The sequence below is a fragment of the Hemicordylus capensis genome, unplaced genomic scaffold, assembly GCF_027244095.1.
Source record: "Hemicordylus capensis ecotype Gifberg unplaced genomic scaffold, rHemCap1.1.pri scaffold_30, whole genome shotgun sequence".
Taxonomy (NCBI): Eukaryota; Metazoa; Chordata; class Lepidosauria; order Squamata; family Cordylidae; genus Hemicordylus; species Hemicordylus capensis.
This window is the reverse complement of record NW_026513640.1, coordinates 111,336-132,608: the sequence shown is the minus strand read 5'-3', so window position 1 is coordinate 132,608 and position 21,273 is coordinate 111,336. Positions and strand designations below refer to the sequence as shown.

Sequence of the window (21,273 nt, the reverse complement as noted above, 5' to 3'; positions counted from 1 at the left end):
AATGAGCATATTATCCAATTGTGATCTGTACAAATTTTATCACTAATAGCATCTTGAATATCGTTCTGTAGTGAACTGGAGATGAGAACATAATCAATCCTAGAACAAGTTTCATGTCTGGCAGACAAGAATGTGTAATCCCTTTCCCCTGGGTGTAACAACTGCCAAGGAACCACCAAATTAGCTTTCTTAGAGAGATATGCTATAGGGAACTTAGAAGTGGAAATATTGGGAGTATACTTGGAGGCTGACCTATCCAAAGAAGGGTTTATGGTTAAATTAAAACCACACCCATTTATCCAATCTTGAATCTTAATACTTTGAAGTTTTTAAAAGAGATTTTGAATGACAAGAGTATTTGGGGCATATATGGAACACAGTAACAAAGGTTTATCAAAAAATGTGCCCTCAATATATACAAACTGACCAAAAGAATCTTTATAGTCTTTCAAGGGTGTAAATCAGCAATTTGGGGAAAACAATGTGGCAGTTCCTTTGGACTTCGAGCTTCCAGCTGCTATCCCTGATGAGGATAATTAAACTAAACAATGTTGTTGTTCCTCTTTTAGTATGTGTTCCTTGAAGAAAAATTATATCTGTCCTTTGTTTTAAACACCTTAGAATGTTTGATAAGAACCTAAGCCATTACAATTAACTCAAAAAATATTTAAATCACCCATCTTTAAAGGACAGATTACCCATGTCAACAACTGCAAGTGCTATAACCAATTGGACTAATGTTATATCATAGGCCTTGAATCGAAATACATCATCTTTGGCAGAAACTGTTAGCATTGAAATACATTCATAACTAAACCCAGGAACTATCCTTCCCTCCCCACCAAAAAGGTGAGAGAGAAAAGTAACCAGGTTAAACCAACTAAGACAATGTTAAACAGAATTCTACAAAAGAGTGAGGAAAACCAAAACCAATGTTCCCCCTCTCCCCGAAATAGGGAGTAAATGAATCCAGTTACAAATGTGAAGAAAGCATGAAAGAGCTACTAAATGTCTATGTTCAGGGCTCTCCCCCGCTCCCGCTCCCGCTCCCATCCAGATATCTTACTAAGCATACTACATGCTTATAAAGTGGGGTGGGGGAGTATAATGTGCCAAAGCATAGGAATTAGTTCTTTAATCCTTACTAGACTCCTTTATATCAAGGGAGAAAGGAAGAGGGAGAGGACGATAAGATGAAGGTGGAAGAGGAGGAAAAGGGGGAGAGAGGGGAGGGGGGAAGAGGGGGAGAGAGGCCGGGCCGAGCTCTGCCCGCATCCATTCATTCAAGGGAGCTGCTCCTCCTCCCCCCACCCACCGAAAGCAGCTCCGTGGAGGCAGCGCAGGCTCAGCAAACACACCGGGAGGAGGGGCCGCCCCCAACTTGGGGGGCTGCAGGGGCTGCTGCTGCTGCTGCCGCCGCCGCGAAGCTCCAGCGCCCTCCTCCAGAGCGAGGGACGGGGGAAGCCCCCCTGGTCTTTTTCGGGGCCCCCAAAACTGCCCGGCACGCAGAGCGGAGACAGCGGCCGGCCCGGCCTGGGCGGCCCCCTAGAAACGGGGGAAGGAAGGCAGGCTGCCGGCGGGCCGGCCTAAGCAAGGGGCAAGAGGCAGAGCGCGGCCTAGGCCAGGCCAGGGACTCTCGGTCGCCATGGCTACCTTGGGCACCGGAAGCCGTGAACACCCGAACTGGAAACACAGACGCACAACTTCTGGTTCCTCGCGCGGAAGCGGGACTGTAGAGCGGCTTGCGTTGCTGCGTCTGGTGCCCAGCGGAAGTGATGAAAAGGAAGCGGAACTGTAGAGCGGCTCGCCTGTGTAAGTGATACTACAACGGAACTCGGGGGCTTCTGGTCCCTGGAGGAAGTGATGACCATTTGTGTAGTTCAAGAATTTAAGTCTTGCAGAAGTTGGATTGTGTTAGATGATATAAAAAGAGGAGAAGAAAAGTCCAGCGCACCATCCAGGCTCCTCTAGAACACAAATCCTGATGAAGTGTACCCATTTCTCCTCCCCCGCCCCAAGCTAAGAGTGCACCCCACAGCTGCTCCCCACAGTCTTCAGGAATTAATGTCAAAATTCGGAGGATCTTCCTACTTTTAGGCTTTCAAACGCCATCATCATGGAATGCGGCACACAATGCACTGACACAGACCATGGGGTAGTTTCTAATTTTCCTTTTATACAGGTCCTGGGTGGGTCAGGGTCTGAGGCTGCTTTTCCCAAGCCCCTCCCAAGAAGGAGAATGTTGCCTGCCTGCCTCTGAGCTCCGCTCTACCCAGCCAGCCACCGGCGTGGACGGCATCACAGCGCCCTCTGCAACTTGCAGGGACTACAACAGCGCTCCCTTGAGCAGAACGCTCTCAAGAAGCCCCGCCCACCTACGCCCACTCACGGAAGCAGCCGCCAGTGCCCCGTGCACCCATGCTCGCCGTTAATTCTCACACGCACACACGGATCGAAACACGGGTCTAAAACGTCACCTCAGCAGCGCCTGTGGGGGTGAGAAGAACTGCACCGAAGCGGAACAATAGTGTCGGGGTCCCGCTTCCGGGAGGAAGGAAAAAGGAATCGGGAGCGGATTCGGCCAGGGACCGGAAGCTGAGCGGCGCAAGCGCCTGAGCATGGAGCGGTGCGGGGAAACCATGGTAGGAGCCGCCTGGGGGACCCCGGGGGGCAGGAGGAGGAGGAGGAGGAAGAAGAAGAAGGAGGAGGAGGAGGAGGGGAGTCCTCTGCTGGAGCAGGACGGGGAGATGGCTGGAGAGCAGCGGCTGCGAGAGACAAGGTGGGAAGAGAGCCTCCGAGCCCGGGGGCAGTCTACCTCTGCATGCTAGATGGGCTCTGTCTGTCACTGCTGCTGGGCTAGATGGGCCTACTTTCCCCTGATCCAGCATTGGAAGCTGTCTTCTATCGACTCAGACATCTGGCTCAGTCCTGTCTACACTGACTGGCAGTAGCTTCTCCGAGGTTGCAGGCAAGAGTCTTTCCGAGCCTTAGCTGGAGCTGCTGCCGCCAGGGATGGAACCTGGGACCTTCTGCGTGCCAAGCAGAGGCTTGCCTACTGACCTGCAGTCCCGTCCCATCCATGCTCTCGGAACAAACTGTGCCCAGCAGAGCATCCACACCCAGTGGGAGTCCCCCGTTACGTGCTAGCTGTGGGGGCAATCAACTGCAGAGAGGGCCTACTGCTTCCGTGTGCTGCTTGTGGGCTTCTGGCTGCGCCCTATGGGAAATTGTGCGCAGGGCTATTCCTATACCAGTGCTTGAAGGACTAGCTGGGAGGAGAGCTGGTCTTGTGTGGCAGCAAGCATGAATTGTCCCCTTTGCTAAGCAGGGGCCATCCTGGCTGGCTTTTGGATGGGAGACTGCATGTGTGTGAGCACTGTGAGAGACTCCCCTGAGGGGATGCGGTTGCTTTGGGAGGAGCACTTGCATGCAGAAGGTTCCCTCCTTGGCATCTCCAAGATAGGCCTGAGAGACACTCCCACTTGTAACCTTATAGAAGCCACTGCTAGTCTGGGTAGACAATACTGAGCTTCCTAGGCAGCTTTCTGTGTTCCTAATAGATGTTAGCCATTGATTGTGGGAACTCCAGGGTTGGAGGCAGAATACATGTCAGTGCCAGGCACAGGAGGTGAACCACCGAGGAAGGCAGCAACCATCTTCCACCAGCCAAGGAAGATGCCCTGCTTGTGAGCTTCTTAATGACATAAGAAGAAGGGCACTCTGCACCTGTTCATAATCTAGCTCTGACATTTATTTCAGGTCCTGGGATTAACCCTGGTGATCTTTTGCCAGCAGACCCCCTCTCTCAGTCTGAAGCATTCACAAAACGTGCTCCTCTTCCCTTCTCTCCCTCCCTCTTGCACAGGGCAGAACTGCAGAGCTCTGAGTTCTGGGATTCAAGTCGAAGTAAGTTGTCCCAAACTTCCTTTTGGTTAAAGCAGGAACATGCTTACTGAATGCTGGATTCCTGTATGATAATGTGTCCTGAGAGGAAGGAGAGGGCAGGAAGCCATGACTCCCCTCACCCTCTCTTCCCAGGAATCATCTTAAAATCTCTGCACAGACACCTGGTGGCAGTGGCGGCAGCAGCAAAGGAGACGTCTGGACCTGCAGCAGGGGAGGCCTTCGTCCTTGCCTTGGAGAATCTGCAGCTCACACCTCCTCCAGCAGAGCCAACCCTCGACTCCAGCTCCCAGCTGGGCGCAGACCCTGATGGCCAAGCAATTTGCTTGCTGTGTGTCTGTTATGGCCTGGGGAACTTCTCCTCCTGCGTCAAGGCCCGATACCAGCTGGCCTTCCTGATCCTGCTGCTGGAAGCCCTCAAGGTGAGGAGAGCAGCTGTGGGGTTGAGCGGGTAAGGATCACACCCCACCTTCCATGGCTGTCGTCGTCTTTGTTTGCAGATTCCCAAAAAGCGGTGCTATGTCTTTGATCCCGTGTTTTCTGCCCTGGAAATAGAAGTTCTTAACAACCTCGGTGTCAACGTTCTCTTGGAGAATGAGGTGAGCTCTTAGGAGTCAGCCGTGAAATAGGACCGCTGCCCATGAATCACAGGAGCAACAGGGTGATCAGAAATCGAAGCAGCTTGACCCTAATCGGTTTTGCTCTTTCACCTAAAAACGTGGTGCTGGGGTTTGAGGCTGCCTGTCCCCTTAAACACTGACGTGTTTGGTGTGGCAATGGGCCTGGGCAAGGACACTTGAAAATGGCACCAGCTCCTCTCACGTCTTTGTTTGCTGGTTTCGGAGAGCTGTTGGGGCCAAAGTGGGATGCCTGCTGGTGGACCTATTCACTGAGGGGTGGGGTAGGTCTCTGGGTGTGCCACTCAGTGCTGGCAAAGCCACAAGCAATCCTAATCTGAGAATTCCCTTGCAGCTGCTCTGTCACTGCCCTTGAGATGACTTTAATGAGGTTGATTGTTCTTTATCTTGAAATGCTGGTAAGCTGCTTGGAGCACATGCTAAAATATGGAAAAGCTGGGGTATACGTGATAAAAATAAACCAAATCTTCAAGGCCTGGCTGCTTTTTCACCCACAGGAGGGGAAATGGCCTACCCAGGAGCCCACAATCTTCTATATGATCCACTGTGGGAAAGCTCTCTACAATAACTTGCTGTGGCGGAACTGGTCTGTGGAAGCCCTCTCCAGAATGGTCATCATTGGCAACAGCTTCAGGGGGATCGAAGAAAGGTATGCCTCCCCCCCCCCCTTGCTGGAATCATTGGCAGAATAATTGCTTGCCTTTTGACTTCTCTGCCCGCTGCCCATACAGGAATATGACTGGCGTGGTCTGCTTGTCATGTTGTTCGTCACCTTTAAATCTCCCTCTACTTTAGAAAATCAAATGTTTTTCATGCATCATTGTGTGGGAGGGGGACTTGTTTGCAAATGTGATTGTATCTGGAGGGACATAAGCAGCGTTTGCCTCTTGGAAGGACGACTCGGGTGGGGTGCTATGTGCGTCCCACGACCGAGGGAGGTGGTTCCCGCTTCCCTCGAACATGCCCTCCCTTTGTTTCTAGGGTGCTGAGCAAGACATTCCAGAAGGACTACAGCTACATAGCAAAGGTATGGTTGTGCTGAATAAGCTGGTTCTCCTTCATGGGCCATTCTGGGGAAGAGAAGCTGTATACACTGGCTGTGCTAATGAAAAGCAGCAGGATATTTCTTCTAAAATAAAACAAGGAGGAGCTTCTCTAGGAAAACTAACTCTTCTGCCTCCTCTTGAGAGTTCTTCTCCTTCCTGCTTGACTTGGTTCTGTTCAGTTTCACTTATGCTTTCTCCTCAGTTAAAGGTAGATCAAATCACAAGTGTCTCCTAAACCAAGCAAAAAAATTGGCAAGGCAACTTAGATGACAAAATTGCCCCTAACCATCTGATCTCTGCTCCAAGTCTGGTGAACTCCACTCCTTGGCTCACATGAAACACCAGCTCCTGGAGAAGAGCTCTTTACACAGCTGAAGCTCTTCCGCAAACTGGTTGTGTTACTTTACTGTCTTTTAGCGCTGGGCTGTTCGCAACCTGAGACTACACCTGACTGAACTTTTCAAGTTCTAAGCAGGCTTGTTTTGCCAAAAGACTTAAGGCTGTTTTCCAACAGTATAAAAATGGCTTAAATTACCTTGCAGAAATGCAGCCTGGATAAAAGCATTGATTGCATTGATTGATTAAGTGCCATCAAGCCAGTGTTGACTCTTAGCAATCACATAGATTCTCTCCAGGATGACCTGTCTTCCACTTAGCCTGGAAGGTCTCTCAGTGGTGCATTCGTTGTTGTTGTAATTGAGTCTATCCACCTTGCTGCTGGTCGTCGTCGTCTTCTCTTTCCTTCAGTTTTCCCCAGCATTATGGACTTCTCAAGGGAGCTGGATCTTCGCATCATGTGTCCAAAGTAGGGTAGTTTGAGCCTGGTCATTTGTGCCTCAAGTGAAAGTTCTGGATTGATTTGTTCTATAATCCGTTTGTTTTCCTGGCTGTCCATGGTATCCTGGTATATAGACTGTGGATAATTTTAATTTTATCTTTAATCTGAATCCATGCTTTTATCCAGGTTGCATAGACACCTTTATATTGTTGGAATGTATGCCTCCTAATGGCGCAGTGAGAAATGACTTTCCTAGCAAGCATGAGGTTGCTGGTTCAAATCCCCACTGGTATGTTTCCCAGACTATGGGTTGCTGAAAGGCATCATCTCAGGCTGCGCGGGCGGAGGCAATGGGAAACCCCTCCTGTATTCTACCAAAGAAAAACCACAGGGCTCTGTGGGCGCCAGGAGTTGACACTGACTCAACGGCACACACTTTACCTTTATGTAGACTGTGGATGGAAAGGTTTCCTCCCTCAAATGAGCGAGCAAGCAGCCTGCCAGCCCCATTGCATGCACCAGGTCAGTGGCAGAGTTGCTTTCTCGTCAGTTGCCTCTTCCTCACTGTCCTTGACTGTTTCTAGGTTTTAATGGCATCCGAGGAAGAAGCCCTCCCTTCATACCCCCAGTACATGGACATATTTAATGACACCGCCATCCACTGCTTCCCTTGGGGCAAACTGAGGGGGCTTCCCCAAGAGACGTGGACATTCCAGGAGGAGCCCGTTTACCCAGAGGACGATCAGCTAGAGATCATCAGAAAGAAGCAGTGACAGGATTCACTTCCAGAGGACCAGGAGGCGAGTGGGGAGAGGCCTGGCGTCACGCTCCTGGCCTTTGACTCCCCTCTTTGTAAAGGGGCACGTGCCGCCGCCAAGGATGGGGTTGTCTGAACTATTAATAGAGTCTCTGCAACAGGACAAAGGGGAAAACGGATGGTGCAGGCAAAACGTGGGTCAGCTCTACCAAGGTTTGCACTTTGCTTGTGGTGCTCCAAAAGAGTGCTTTGAATGAGCAAGGGGCAGTGTGAGATTCAGCTGCGGATCTGTCTCACCACCACCACCACCCCGCCCGCGGCCAGGAGGGCCCCGTTGGGCTTCTCTCTCTCCCTGCCTCAAGACTTGCCCTGGCTTGTGTCTCCTTGGCAGGCAGCTGCCCACAGAATCCAAACCTCTTCCACAGATGTCAACCTTGATCTATAGATAAGTTTTAATAAAATCTATCTAAGCTGATCTGGACATTTCTGGTAAGTTACAGCTTCCTGATCTAGGGACTCTTTCAGCAACGTGGTGAAGAGGCAGTGTGGTGTAGTGGTTAGAGTGCTGGACTAGGACCGGGGAAACCCAAGTTCAACTCCTCCTTCAGCCATGAGACTTGCTGGGTGGTTCTGCACCAGTCACGGGGTTGTTGTGAGGAGAAACCTAAGTATGTAGTACACCACTCTGGGCTCCTTGGAGGAAGAGCGGGATATAAAATAATAATGTGAACTGCATTCTGACTTCTACTGTCAGCCAAAAAATTAATGCTGATCAGCTCTATCCCAGTGGTCCTCCAGAGGTGGCTGAACTACAACTCCCATCATCCCCAGCCCCAATCAGTTGTAGTTGCAGGGGATGGGAGCTGTAGTTCAGCCCCCTCAGAGGCCCTTGCGCTCTACCATTTCCAAGAAGGAGGTCACAAAGCAGTGTGCAGAGCAGAGGAGTCGGAATCCAGATTTGGCACCAGTTAAACTCACTTTATTTACACACTGGGACTTCTGATGTGAAGAGCTGGCCTGCCGCCTTTCCTCGCAAGCTCCTTATTTAGTCCAGGCAAAGTGGTCTGGGGGAGCCCACAATCCACACGCAGCAGCAGGCAAAGTCCAGCTGGGGGGAGTCCCATCCACAAGCCTCCCTGTGACCAGCCTCCTCAGAAGAGGCATCTGTCTGCCCCTCACTTTGCCATGTCAATGAGACTCTGCAGCGAGGTGGGCACCCAGGTCTTCTCCCCCTGCACAAAGACCACCCCTCGGTCGATGTAGATGACGATCCGGCCAAAGGTGTAGAGCTGCTTTCCCTCGTGCCGCTTGCCGATGACCGGCATGAAGACGATGTTGTGCTCCTCAGCCTTGGTCTGGATGAGGTCCTTGAAGTTCATGGGGACGGAGCCGGCGGCCATGCCGATCCCACGCTGCGCCATGTTCTCTGCCTCCCGGCGCTCCTGCATCGCCTCGTACTGGAAGTCCTTCCGCCGCTCCGTGTGTGTCAGGTAGGCAATGTTCTCCCGGGCACCTGGTTGCATGTAGCCACCTGGTCACAACAGAGAGTGGAGGGGAAAGGGCAGGAGATGAGACTAGTGGGTAATAGCACTTAGCAATAGCAATAGCACTTACATTTATATACCGCTTTATAGCCGGAGCTCTCTAAGCGGTTTACAATGATTTTAGCATATTGCCCCCAACATTCTGGGGACTCATTTTACCGACCTCGGCAGGATGGAAGGCTGAGTCCACCTTGAGCCCCTGGTCAGGATCGAACTGGTAACCTTCTGGTTACAGGGCGGCAGTTTTACCACTGCGCCACCAGGGGCTCACCAGGGTAAGTCCTCTGAGCCCAGCCAACCATGCGGGGTGTGTGTGTGTGTGTGTTGCAGCTCAAGGGCAGAGCCCCTGGGTCCACTCCCTGGCAGCAGCCTCTCCAGGTAGGGCTGGAAGAGACCCCTGAGCCGAAACCCTGGAGTCCTTCAGGGTTTCACATCAGTGTCGACAGTACTGAGCGAGATGCGGGTGATCAGCACAGCCTGTGCAGGGCAGAGGAAGACAACTTCTGGGCAGAAAAAGGACAAATAGCTCCTGGGGCAGAGAGCTGGGGAAGTTAGGATTTAGAGACATGAAAACAGAAGAGCACAGCCCTCCCAGGCCACTCAATCCACACGCACACACCCTGCTCCAATCAACAGGAAAGGATGGTTTGTCTGGTCCCTGCTATTTCTGCCTAGTCCTTTAATGACTGCAAGCATCTTGAAGCAGCTCTTCAGGAAGAGAATCCATTCCCTCCCTCACAACTGCCATTGGCCTCCCACTCTTGAACTCGTCAGACCACGCTAAAGGGCGGGGGGCCTGCCTGCAGATCTGCCCTGGCCCGAGCTCACGCACCAACACTGGAAGAGACGGCTCTGTTCATGATATCCAGGGCCTCGTTGAACTTCTCCTTGATGGAGGGGTGGGCCAGCACCTGGTCGGAGAACATGGACTTCCAGCCCAGGTACCACTTGGTGATCTCTTCATAGTTGGGGTTGTTGCTGAGCCAGGAGCACAGCACCTGCAAAGGGAGGGAGGAAACTGGCTGAACACCCTGCAGGAGGGGCCTGGGAGGTGGTCCTCAGGCTCTTGGCTGAACAGCGGCTGGCTGGGCTGCTGAGCCAGAGGAGAGACTCTCCAGCAGGAAGAGGACCCCCCACCAGACCTGAAGCCGGCCAAGCTGGGGAGGGGTCAACTGGTCGCAAGGCAGCTGCACTCAGGGGTCTGCACAGCAAGAGCTCCAGGCAGCAATGATGGATGGGCCAAGTCACAAGCGGCACAGATGCCTCCAGGGGGAGGCCGTCTTCACAACCTCCAGCAGAAGCCTTCCACTGAGCCACTCTGAAGTGACCGCCTGGCCCAGAACCAGCACCCTCTTGCAACGTTGGGCAGCTGCAAAGGGCCGGAGGGGCTCCCGAGCTTGGCCCACCTCTCCTGGTCACGCACCTGCAGCCACTTGGGGAAGAAGTGCTTGTCCAGGATCCCCACCAGGCTGGAGACGGAGAGCATCCCCTCCCAGTCCATCACCCAGAAAAAGGCGTCCATGTGCTGCTGGTGGGGGTTGATGAGCAGCTCATTGAGACACAGCCCTGCAGAGGAGGAGGAGGAGGAGGAGGAGAAGAGCAGAGAGACTTAACCCACCTCGGCGGGGGCACCGAAGCCCTTCCTGCTGCTCCGGCAAGCCACGTCAGCCCAGAGGCTGTCACAGGACATCTGTTTGGGCATTCAGACAAGAACTGCATGCAAGGGCAGAACAATCCTCGTCTCTTGCGCCAGATCTGATATCCTGGAAGGCTTCAGCTCCATGGTGGTTAGGCTCCCTGGCTCCAGAGACAGGCCTGGAGATTAGGGGCCTCTCTGGCGAGGAGTCTCAACACGGGAGCCATTCAAGCTACCATCTTCTTTTGCTGACCAAAGGCCAGTGGTCAGGCCCCGGGGTGGGAAGAGGAGAGGGGCCTCTTTCTAGAAGAGATCTGGTCTTGTGGGAGCAAGCATGACTTGTCCCCTTAGCTAGGCAGGGTCTGCCCTGGTTGCATATGAAAGGGAGACTAGAAGTGTGAGCACTGCAAGATATTCTCCTTCTTAGGGGATGCAGCCGCTCTGGGAAGAGCAGAAGGTTCCCAGTTCCCTCCCTGGCAGCATCTCCAAGATCGGGCTGAGAGAGACTCCTGCCTGCAACCTTGGAGAAGCCGCTGCCAGTCTGTGAAGACAATCCTGAGCGGGATGGACCAAGGGTCTGACTCAGCAGATGGCCGCTTCCTAGGGGCACCAGTGGTGACCCCCACCAACCAGAAGTGCGGCTCCCTGACTGACTGTTCACTGGACCTGTGTGAAGCCTCGGCCAAGGCGGAAGACTCTGCCCAGATCCTCTGGCACCAGGCGGAGGCAACCACTTTGCCCAGGACTGGTGGGGCGTCTTGCAGGGAAACAGAGCCCTCTGGAGCCCTTCCTGCGGTGCCATCTTGGAAGGTGTGCTTCCTCCTAGAGCTCTCAAGAGGGGGGCCCTCCCAGCATGGAGAAAAGCACCGCACCGCACAGAGGTCAGCACAGTGAGAAACAGCTCCTCCATGGCTCGGGGGTGTGTGTGTGTTGCCAAAGTGGCCCCCCCTTCAACACCAGTGAGGATCCGGGTCATGGGCCGTTTCCAGTCCCCTCTGACAGCAACCACCAGCCAGATCCCTTCGAGGAGCAACCCCGGCAGTGACCCTGTGGCAGCAGCCCAGCCCCTTCCATGCCCTACGGCAGCCTCTTCTCCCCACCTCCCGCCACATTTTGAGCCAAGATGGGGAGAGAGTGATCCCAGATCACAATTCTAGGCAACCTGCCAAGGAGCCCTCTGGCCAAGGGGGCCACAGCGAGGGGCATGCTGGCCCAAGGGGGGGCCCAGCTGGCACTCCATAGACAGCCAAAAGACCCCCCACCCCACCCCCGGATCACACAACCTGCAAAAACCAAAGGGGCTCTGCTGTGTCTGCAGTCCTGAGTCTGGCTGCCTCGGGGACTTGCCTCCTGCATTGCACCCGTGATGTCCCCTGCTATAAAGTCTCTAGTTCCAGCACCGCCACCAGGGTTGGGCCGACCCACCTAGCTTGGGGACGATGTTCTTGATCATGAAGGCCTCCCACGATCCTGGGGTGAAGACCTCTTTCCAGGGCTGCAGGATCAGCTTGGCTGAAGCGTCGCTGGGGTGCCATTTCTGCAGGGCACTGGACAGCTTGTTGCGGATGGGCGAGTAGAGGGGCTCCAGCCGGCCGTGCATCAGGGGGAGCCAGGGGTGGATCCACGAGTGGATGGGGACCGTGTCGGTGAGGGGGTTCCAGCTGTCCACCTTCAGGGGAGAGCAGAGAGAGGCCCTGAGCAGGGCACCCCAGGCGTGTGGGAAGCCGGCACTTTCCGGCTAGGGGTCCGACCTCTGCCAGGGAGGGCAGGGCGTGAGGGGACAGGAACTCCCCCCTTGCACACACTCTGACCCATTCATCTTGCACAGCAGAAGACAACCCGAGCGCAGGGTGCAATGGGCTTCCGGCCCACCTCTTTCTGCAGCTTGGGGAAGATCAGCTGGTCCAGAATGTTGTCCAGGATCCAGATGGGAATGATGTGCCCCCAGCTGTCCAAGAAGTCCACCATCGGGATGCAGTTCCGAGGCTGCCAGTGCGCCACAATATTCCGCACGTACGGCATCCACGTCTCCCACATCAGCCTGGGGAAACGGAGAAGCCAACGGGAGCACTTCGGCCAGGCACCAAGGCAACCCAGCTGAGTTCGCTTTGCTGGCAGAGAAGGGCTGCTTCCTCAGTGACCACACACAAGCCGTGGAGACGGATGCTCCTTTCCCAGGGCTGTGGCAAGCAGGACATCTGTCCTCATCGGACACTTGTCTTGCAAGCGTGTGTGTGTGTGTGTCTCCACAGTTACCCACAACAGCTCAGAGACAGAAGGTGCCAGGTTCAATCCTTGGCACCTCCTGCTGAAAAGGATCTCAGCAGGCAGCAGGGCTGAGAGAGACGCTTCTCTGACTGCCACTGCCAGTTAGTCCTTGGCCAGCCAGACCCAACGGAAGGCAGCTGTGCCATCCACTTCCCACATCCAAGATGGAGACGCCATCACTGCACCAGGCAGCGCACCTGCTTTGGGTTTCTAGACTGCCAGAAAGGCTCCGGGGGAGTCTCTAGACATAACCAGACCAAGGGGACTAGGAGGACTGGGGAAGGACAGTCCCTCCTCCTCCCCCCCCCTCGCCCCCGGCACGAGCCGCCACTCACCTGTGAAAAGCATCCGAAGCGAGGTCTTGCCCACCGTGTGACAGCAACTGGTCATTCTCCAGCAGGCTCTTCCACTTGGCCAGGATGTCTGTGCCATACAAGCAGTCCTAGAGGGAGAGAGAGAGAAGGGCCCCCAGGAAGTGAATTAGGTGCCCCTGGTGGCCGTGGGCAGACCAAGAGGAAGCCAAGGCCTCTGGCGCAAAGGGGCCTATAATCTCCAGGCGGCTGGCCTGGTGCTGCTGGTGAAGGGTTTTCAGTTCCACATCCCCTTGGGCGCATCATGGGGTGGAGTCCTGAGAACATCGCTCAGTCACGGTGCTCACAGAGGAGCCTTGGCCTGGTTGTGCTCTCTCAGTCTAACCTACCTTGCAGGGGGAGAGAAGAGAGCTCCCTAGACCAGGGCTGCTCAGCTTCTCCTCCTGAACATGTTGGACTACAGTTCCCATAATCTCTGATTATTCACCATTGTGGCTGGGGATTATGGGAGTTGCAGTCCAAAACCAGCTGGGGGGGCCTAAGTTGAGCAGGCCTGCCCTAGACCATCTGGGCAAATAAACTGTGGTAAAAAAGGCAATTAATACATTTTGAAACATCTACTGGCCAACGCTAGAGTTGTGATGGAAACCAATTTCCGTTCTCCTAGACTGGCCAGTGAAGAACGTTGCCCTCCCCTCCAGCTGCTGCCCTCTGCTCTCAACCCTGCTCACTTAGTGGGTATCCTAGAGCTAAAAAAGGTGCAGAGAAGGGCACCAAAAATGATCAGGGGGCTGGAGCAATTCGCCGATGAGGAAAGACTACAATGTATGGGCCTGTTTAGTTTAGAAAGAAGGTAACGGATAATGAATCGTGCAAATCCAGTGGATGATGCTTTTCCCTCTCTCTCCTAATATTAGAACCTGGAGTCATTTGATGAAGCTAAATGCTGAGAGATTCAAGACAGACAAAAGGAAGTCCTCCTTTCCACAATGTGCAGTTAAACTGTGGAATTCACTGCCACTGGATGTGGTGGCGGCTACCAACCTAGACAGGTGGCCATCACCACAGCCAGAGGCAGCGAATTCAAAAAAGGGATTAATGGAGGATAGGGCTACCAACGGCTACCAGCCTGGATAGCAGTATACTTCAATCAGGAACAGAGGGAGGCATGCCCTGAACACCAGATGCTAGGGAGCAACTCCCCCGCCCCAGGCTCCCCAAATGCACCTAGTTGGCCACTGTGTGAGACAGGATACTGGAGTGGAGAGGCCTTTGGCCTGATCCAGCAGGGCTCTTATTCTTATTCTGGCATGAAGGCTCCCACCTTCAGTGGATCCCAGTTCCGGAAGTAGTCTTTCACAAGAGGGAAGACGATAGCCACGGCCAGGTCCACACGGTCAGACATCCGGTACTCCTCGTAATACTTGTCCTGGAGGGTCTCAAAGATCTTGGCACACTCGGGCAGAGTGAGGGGGTCTGGGCAGTGGGGCTGCATCCGCCTCTCACACTCCTCCACCAGCTCCAGGACCTTGCTGAGGTTGTGGATGTCCGCCTCCTCGTGCGAGAGGACCTCGGCCATTTTCTCGATCTCGTGGGTAAGGTTGATCACCATGTCCCGCTCGTACTGCAGCTGCCGGTCGTTCTGGATGATCTCCTGCTCCGTCAGGTCAATGAGGAGCTGGAGGTTGTGCTCCAGCTCAGGCAGGGCAAAGGCTTGCGGCTTCGAATCCTTACCCAGGGGTGGCGGCGGCTGCTGCTGCTGGGGGTTGTCATCTGGGATGTTGTGCTTCTGGCTGATCTGGCTGTAGCTGTAATAGACCTTCTGCTCCCTACCCGTCATGTCGATCACCTGACAAGCAAAACAGGCAGTGAGAGGGAAGAAAAACACAACACACAGCATTAATAGGTGGAATGTTCTGCCCCACGATGTGGCAACGTCCCCCTGTGTAGACAGCTTCAACGTGGGAATTACATAAACGCACAGGGGAGAGCTTGATTCATAGGTACTAGCTGATCTGGCGCAAAGCATCTGCACCCCTAGTGCATCACCACCGCTGTGGCTTTCTCCCCCCACCCCACTGCCTTCTTCTCCCCCCGCCTTCTTACCTGCCCACCACCCCCCATCTTCTTCTTTTGTGCCACCCACCCTGCCGCCACTGTTTTCTGGCTGCTGGCTGGCTGGCCAGCCAACTGCCAGTTGCAGCCACCCACCTGCAGCCACCATTTTCTTCCCTCCCCCCCCCACAGTCCCGTGGCTGTCCAGCAGCTCTCCGAACTCTCACCAGAACTGCCATGCATGGGATTAGCCACAGCTCCGTTTTAGAGAATTAAATATATGTTTATTTGTCAGTCATATTTTTATACCGCCTGATATGTATACCTCTAGGTGGTGTACAAAATTAAAAATATTTAGAAGTCACAAATTAAAATACATGACAATAAAAAAATAAAATTTTTAAAACAAGTTTTTAAAACTATTAAAATTAATTCTAATTAAAAGCCTGAGAGAACAGGAGAGGTTCTTATTAGGCATGATGGAACCTCCAGCTCCCACAGCAATAGGCCTCCGAATACCAGCGACTGGGGATGAACTGCAGGAGAGCATGGCCTCCTTCTGGGCTTCCTACAGACATCTGGACTTGCAAGTAGGTCAATGAAAGCTGATAACCCAGAACACGGCCAAGGAAAATGAGCCAACGCTTTGCCAAGTGAAAGACATATGCTTCGAGGAGAGAGGTGATTTGCAGCCCTGCGCTAAGCAGCTCCCCTGCCTCCTGGAAGAAAGCTAGTAACTCAGCACACAGCTGAAGTGAGCCCCACCTTGTTTGGGGGGCCATCCTCACCTTCACTTGCGCTAGCTCCTTCTGAGGTGCCAACAGCTGCTTCCCTGCCCTGCCCTTGGCCTTCAGTTCTTCCACCGTCTTGTAGGCGTATTTCGGCTTTTTCTTGCCCCCGCTTGGATCCTTCCGCCACTGGCTGAGCTCCTTCTGAAATTCCTAGAGGGGAAGTAAAGCCTGAGAGGGAGAAAGAACTTACACAGACAAGGGGGAATGGCAGGGTGCCAGTGCAAGACCCTTCCGCCCTAAGAAGGCTGAGAGGAGACACGGCTGACAGGCTCTGTGTGTGTTTATTTTTATAAAGAGCAGTGCCAAACTAGCAGGCAAGCTCAGACGGTCTCCTCATCAACCCTCTGATCCACACTCAGGCCAGCGAATCACAGTGCCCAAGAGCAAGAGGAGAGATTTTTATTCGCTGACCCACCTTCCTTGAGAGTTGCCATCATAACTGGTTAAGCATACAGGACTGGAATGTGGGTTCAGGTTCCAAAATTTCTCTACACCCATTTCAGTATTTGGAAAGGAAAAGAAGGGGGAAAGCCAATGGACACTCAACCCTCCTTTGCAACATAAACTTTGTGAATGTGTGTCAAACACACAGTCCTCGTAGAAACACAAGAGTTTCAGTCACTAATGCTGCAACTTTGAGAGAGTTGTGGACCATTCTTGTTAGCTTGAAAAACATAACAATGAGATAAGAGATCTCCCTGATATTCCCACTCAGGTCCCTGTAAACAAAGGAGAATGTTTGGCAGGGGGAAGCTTACCTCTTCGGCTTCTTCCTCAGAGTCAACCACAGGGAAGTCCTGCAGGGATTGGGTGGTTCGTTCTGAGCCGTATGCCCCAACAGCCCCTTTTCCCTTCCTCTGCTTGGCCTCAATAGGGCTGATGATACCTGGAGAAGTTGGCAGAAGTCAGTGAATGGATACACACAAATGCTGAGATCACCCCAAGGAGGAGGGATAGCCCAGTGGCAGCTCTGCTGCTTCCTAGCCCTGAAAGGCCACTGAAGGGGTATCTCAGTGGCCTCTCCAGGCTCCAAAGGGCCAGGAAGGGGCGTTGGAATACTCCCCAGACTGTACTGCCCTCTGAGTCAGAAAGAGCACTCACTTGTTTTTGTATTATATTTCTATATCCCCCCCCCCCCACCATTTATGAGCACTGGATGCCTTACAAGAAACAAAACATAAAACCTAGTCTATTAAAGCCAGCTGAACTGTGCCTGGCCTTCATGACTCTGGCCCTCCAATAGTCACCATCCCTGACTATTGGCCACTGTGGTCGGGGATAGCACTTAGCAATAGCAATAGCACTTACATTTATATACCGCTTTATAGCCGGAGCTCTCTAAGCGGTTTACAATGATGTAGCATATTGCCCCTAACATTCTGGGTACTCATTTTACCGACCTCGGAAGGATGGAAGGCTGAGTCAACCTTGAGCCCCTGGTCAGGATCGAACTTGTAACCTTCTGGTTACAGGGCGGCAGTTTTACCACTGCACCACCAGGGGATGAAGGGAGTTGTAGTCTGACAACAGCTGGAGGGCCAAAGTTGTGCAGGTCTAGCCATCAAATACTAGAACAGTCTGAAACAGGCTCTGGGGTTGCATCTTGATGTGCTGCTAGTCAGTGACACTGTTGGGGAAAGGCCTGCGGTTATGCTGCTTCTCACCTGCGCACGGAGAGGTGACCCTTATTCACTCCGGGCAAAGAGCAAACGGCATCTCTGGATGTGTCCAGCTCCTTCCCAAGCTCAAAGTCTCTGCAAGTGCCTGCTGCTTAAGGGCTATTGTCCCAATGCTACGGGTGGGTCAAAATTGACTGGCTCTTTTGTTTCCCTGGCTCCTCAGCTCTGGAAAGCTCATGCAACCAGATAAGAAAAGGCCTACCTTGAGCGTTCTTTCCAAGTCCTCTGCCAGGAACGTAACCCATTTTCTGAAGCAGCTTCTGCCCAATCCCCTTGGTGTGCCTTTCCCAGCTGCCAAAGTCTATGAAAGATTTGGTTCCTCCCACAAAGCCCTTCTGGCTGGGTTTGAAATTACCACCCTGTAAAAAGGAAGAACCAACAACAACATTCTTGGTTAATAATCCAAGGTGTGTTGCTGACAGCACCTCTGTGATACATGCCCTGCTGAGTCTGCACAAGGGTTATGTTATGCGGATTGCATACTAACAAGATCCACATGCTGTTCTTCCCACTGCAGTTAGTGCTCCGTGAGGTCCTTAAACAGGCTGCAGAACTACTAAGTTCTATATAACACATGACTTATGACCAAAACAACTGAGAACAACTCACAGTTTTTAACTTCTTCGGCACAAACTCTTTGGGGATTGGTTCCTCCTGCTTCACCGGTTTCTCATCCTCATCAGAATCTTCATCTATCATCTCATCAGCTACCGGTTTCTTCAGCCCAGCACTGATAAAGTTAACGGGGGCGGAGTAATCTCGAGACCTGTGTTGGTTGAAACATGGCCTTTACTGTCTACAAAAATGCTTTGAGACACAAAATCATTTTTCTCCTATCTCAGATGAAGCCCCTTGATAGCAGACATCAATGCAGCTAATAATGTTAATACTGGGAACTCAAAGTCTGCAACCTAGAAATTCAGCAGGGGGGCTGCACTTGCTGCCACGGCTTGAAGGTGGTTTTACTGACAATGGGGAATAAAAAGGACACCCCCACATTTGGCCATTTGCTTGGTATCAGTATTACTCTTTTTTGCAAGGCCTTGGGAAGAAAAATACAGAACCGAGAAGAGCAGATTGATGGACTGGAAAATACAGAACCACAAGGGCAGAGGCCTGTACCGTTTGCCCCCAAAACTGGGCCTCTCGTCGTCCGAGTCCCGCTCGGCCCACATGCCGTAGGTGGCCTCCTCCTTGGTCTGCCAGTGGCGCTGCCGGTTAGGGTTGAACTCATTCTCCAGGTCCCAGTCAGTGATCTCAAAGCTCTCCATCTCCACATCGTCATCAGCAGCCGTGGAAGCGGCATTTTTCCCATAGAGGTGGGAGAGCGACATGATGGTGCCTGGTTGGGGGGGGGGGGGTCAGAGGAGCAGAAAAGTCAGCAGGGTCGGGATATTGGGTGGGGGTGGGAGGAGGAGGAGGAGGGACGAGCACGAGCGCTAAGAGTGTGTGTGCCGGAGGAAGACAGACAGCCAGCCCAGTCCCTGCCCTCAGGCCTCACCTCCCCCCTCCCCCTTGCTCTGCCCCCCCCCCACGCACCATCTCCAGGCTACGGCTGCCAACGTTTCACTGCCTGAATAAGGGGCACAAGTCACGGGGCGGGGGAGAGATCAGAAGCCCGAATAGCGATGCCTTTGTTTAAAGCCACAACAGCACAAGCCCACTTGGCACATCCGACGGAGAGGGCGCCTTTCAGAGGCCAGAGAAGCCTCCGCCGCCGCCGCCTCCTGCTGCTGCTGCTGCTGCTTCTTGGGCGCACAGACCACCGCCCCCCCCCCCGGTCAGGGAGAGGCCGAGGAGTCCGGGGGGGGGGCGGCTGCTGCTGGGGGGGCTCCTTTCAGGCACCGCTGGCACGTTCTGCCCCCCCCCCGGAAGACCACCCCATCCGCCCCTCTTGGCTCCCCCCCCCCAGCTGCAGCCCGCGCCCTCCCCCAGCCTGGCGAAGCGGCCTCCCGCCGGCCCGTCCTGCAGCCCGGCCCCCGCCTCCGGGCAGGGCAGCCCCAGCAGCCCAGGCCGTACCGTCCCCTCCGCCGCCAGGCCAGGGCCACCGCCGCCTCCTCCTCCCGGCTTCCGGTAGGCCTCGCCGCCACCGCGTCTGCGCGGAAGCCTACTTCCTGTCAGGCGCCGGAAAGGGGCGGTTCTGGGGCGCTAAAGGGAAGCCGCTCTTTCCCTTTGCCTCGATGGTCTTGGCGGACAGAAGGGAGGAGCAGCTCAGCGGGGGGATCCTCCAGGCGGAGACGGGGAGGAGGCAGGCACGCCCTGAGCATGTGCAGAGTGCCCTTGCCGTACGCAGAAAAAAGTCTTCTGCTTGTAATAATAAATAAATAAAAATAATATATACCTTAGGTTGAGGGTGGGGAGGCAGGGCTGTGACTCCGCCCAAGGTAGCTTCACCCTGGAGGCAGAAGAGTCCCTGAGCATGTGCAGAGTGCCCCCCCAAGGGCTGAGCTCCCTACTTGGGGCACAGAGCCTCACTGCTGTGCCATCCCAACGCGAAGAGGCCAGTTTGCGACCCACAGCGGCCGTGTCTTCTCCCTTGAGGCACCCACAGAACACGCAGGCCTCCGTGGGGCCAACCTGGCGGGCACACCCCGGCCTGTAGCATGGATGCATGCATGCGCGCCCATAGGAGCCGCCACACACGACGCCCTTGCGGAGCTCCTGCCTGTGGCCTGCCGGCGGTCTTCCTCCTGCTGCCACTCCGTGCGTCTTGGCAGGCGATTGGCACCAGCCAGCCAGCAGGCCGGTATTCGTGAAGCAGCTGCTGCTGCTGCTGCTGCTGCTCTTCCGGTGCGGCTCTCCTCCTTCCCAGAGCAGCTTGCCGCCTTGCGATGCTGGTGCTTCTGCTTATTAGGTCCTGCTGGTAGGTTTGACTGTGCTTGTTTGCGTGTCGGGGGAGCAGTGCTGAGAGGCATGCAGATGACACAGCAGTCTGTCGCTCTCCTTCCCTGGGGGACGACTGTGCCGTCATGTGCGAAAGGCCCCCTCCTTATGCAGCAAAAACTTCTTTCAGCAAGCCGGTCCCCCCTCCTCACCCCGCAACCCTGAGAGGCTCATAAGCAGCACACCATACGCGTATTATTTTTCATATATTACTTTTCAATCCCCACCCCACCAAAGCAGTTTTTATAAGAAAAAGGAATCGTACCCTTCCATAATATCCTAGCCAACATGGTGTAGTGGCTAGAGTGCTGGACTAGGCCCTGGGAAAGACTAGTTCAAATCCCCATCCAGCCATGAGACTTGCTGGGTGACTCTGGGCCAGTCCCTTCTCTCTCAGCCTAACCTACTTCACAGGGTTGTTGTGAGGAGAAACCTAAGTATGTAGTACACTGCTATGGGCTCCTTGGAGGAAGAGCAGGACATAAAATGTAAAATAATAATAATAATAGCAGCAGCCATGAACAGACCAGCTATTCTACAAAGTTGATTGTGGCATGTGACAATGAGTTCCACAGGTTATTGTATGCCAGACATTTGGTCCTATTAAGTTCAGGTTGTTCTTCTGTAGGTGGGAGGAGTTCATTTCCCCCCTGCTCCCAGCAATTCCTGAGAAGTTCCACACATCAATGTAGCAGTAGCAACCTTTACTTCCCCTTCCATAAACGCTGCTAATTAGCACGTATAATGCTTGCAGCTAAGTTAGGGGGGCTCTTGGCCCTCAAAAAAAACCCCATTCATTTGCATTAAAACAACTTTTAAGAAACAAGAAACACGCAGAGCCCTCACAATAGCTCACATCCTCTCATGCAGCTGTTGGGCTGAGTGGAGGAAGACTGTGAGGCTGAAACCCAAACCCCCCCAACAGCTCCCTTGCTGAATAGCAGCCATGAGGAGGAGTCCTGGCAGCACCTGTGACTCCAGTGT

At 53.7% G+C, this 21,273-nt stretch overlaps 2 protein-coding genes across 4 annotated transcripts; one reads left to right on the top strand and one right to left on the bottom strand.

Moving 5' to 3' along the window:
* The first annotated feature begins 2,639 nt into the window (after nucleotides 1–2,639).
* SRRD (SRR1 domain containing) lies at nucleotides 2,640–7,597 on the top strand. Its single transcript, XM_053282734.1, has 7 exons — nucleotides 2,640–2,779; nucleotides 3,866–3,906; nucleotides 4,039–4,325; nucleotides 4,404–4,502; nucleotides 5,039–5,190; nucleotides 5,523–5,568; nucleotides 6,950–7,597. Exons 1-7 carry the CDS (start codon nucleotides 2,640–2,642, stop codon nucleotides 7,136–7,138), a joined length of 954 nt encoding a protein of 317 aa, XP_053138709.1. The 3' UTR covers nucleotides 7,139–7,597.
* Nucleotides 7,598–8,079: 482 nt separating this feature from the next.
* TFIP11 (tuftelin interacting protein 11) lies at nucleotides 8,080–20,179 on the bottom strand. Of its 3 annotated transcripts, none has more exons than XM_053282733.1 (13): nucleotides 19,748–20,179; nucleotides 18,529–18,748; nucleotides 18,016–18,172; nucleotides 17,609–17,765; nucleotides 16,486–16,613; nucleotides 15,725–15,877; nucleotides 14,206–14,730; nucleotides 12,906–13,012; nucleotides 12,175–12,343; nucleotides 11,728–11,971; nucleotides 10,090–10,232; nucleotides 9,499–9,664; nucleotides 8,080–8,653 (listed from the first exon to the last, which is right to left on the bottom strand). In XM_053282733.1, exons 2-13 carry the CDS (start codon nucleotides 18,738–18,740, stop codon nucleotides 8,298–8,300), a joined length of 2,517 nt encoding a protein of 838 aa, XP_053138708.1. In that variant the 5' UTR covers nucleotides 18,741–18,748; nucleotides 19,748–20,179; the 3' UTR covers nucleotides 8,080–8,297. The 3 variants fall into 3 exon arrangements, with proteins under 3 accessions (XP_053138708.1, XP_053138706.1, XP_053138707.1); XM_053282731.1 differs by lacking the exon at nucleotides 19,748–20,179 and adding an exon at nucleotides 19,426–19,566; XM_053282732.1 differs by lacking the exon at nucleotides 19,748–20,179 and adding an exon at nucleotides 18,946–19,274.
* Nucleotides 20,180–21,273: the final 1,094 nt, after the last annotated feature.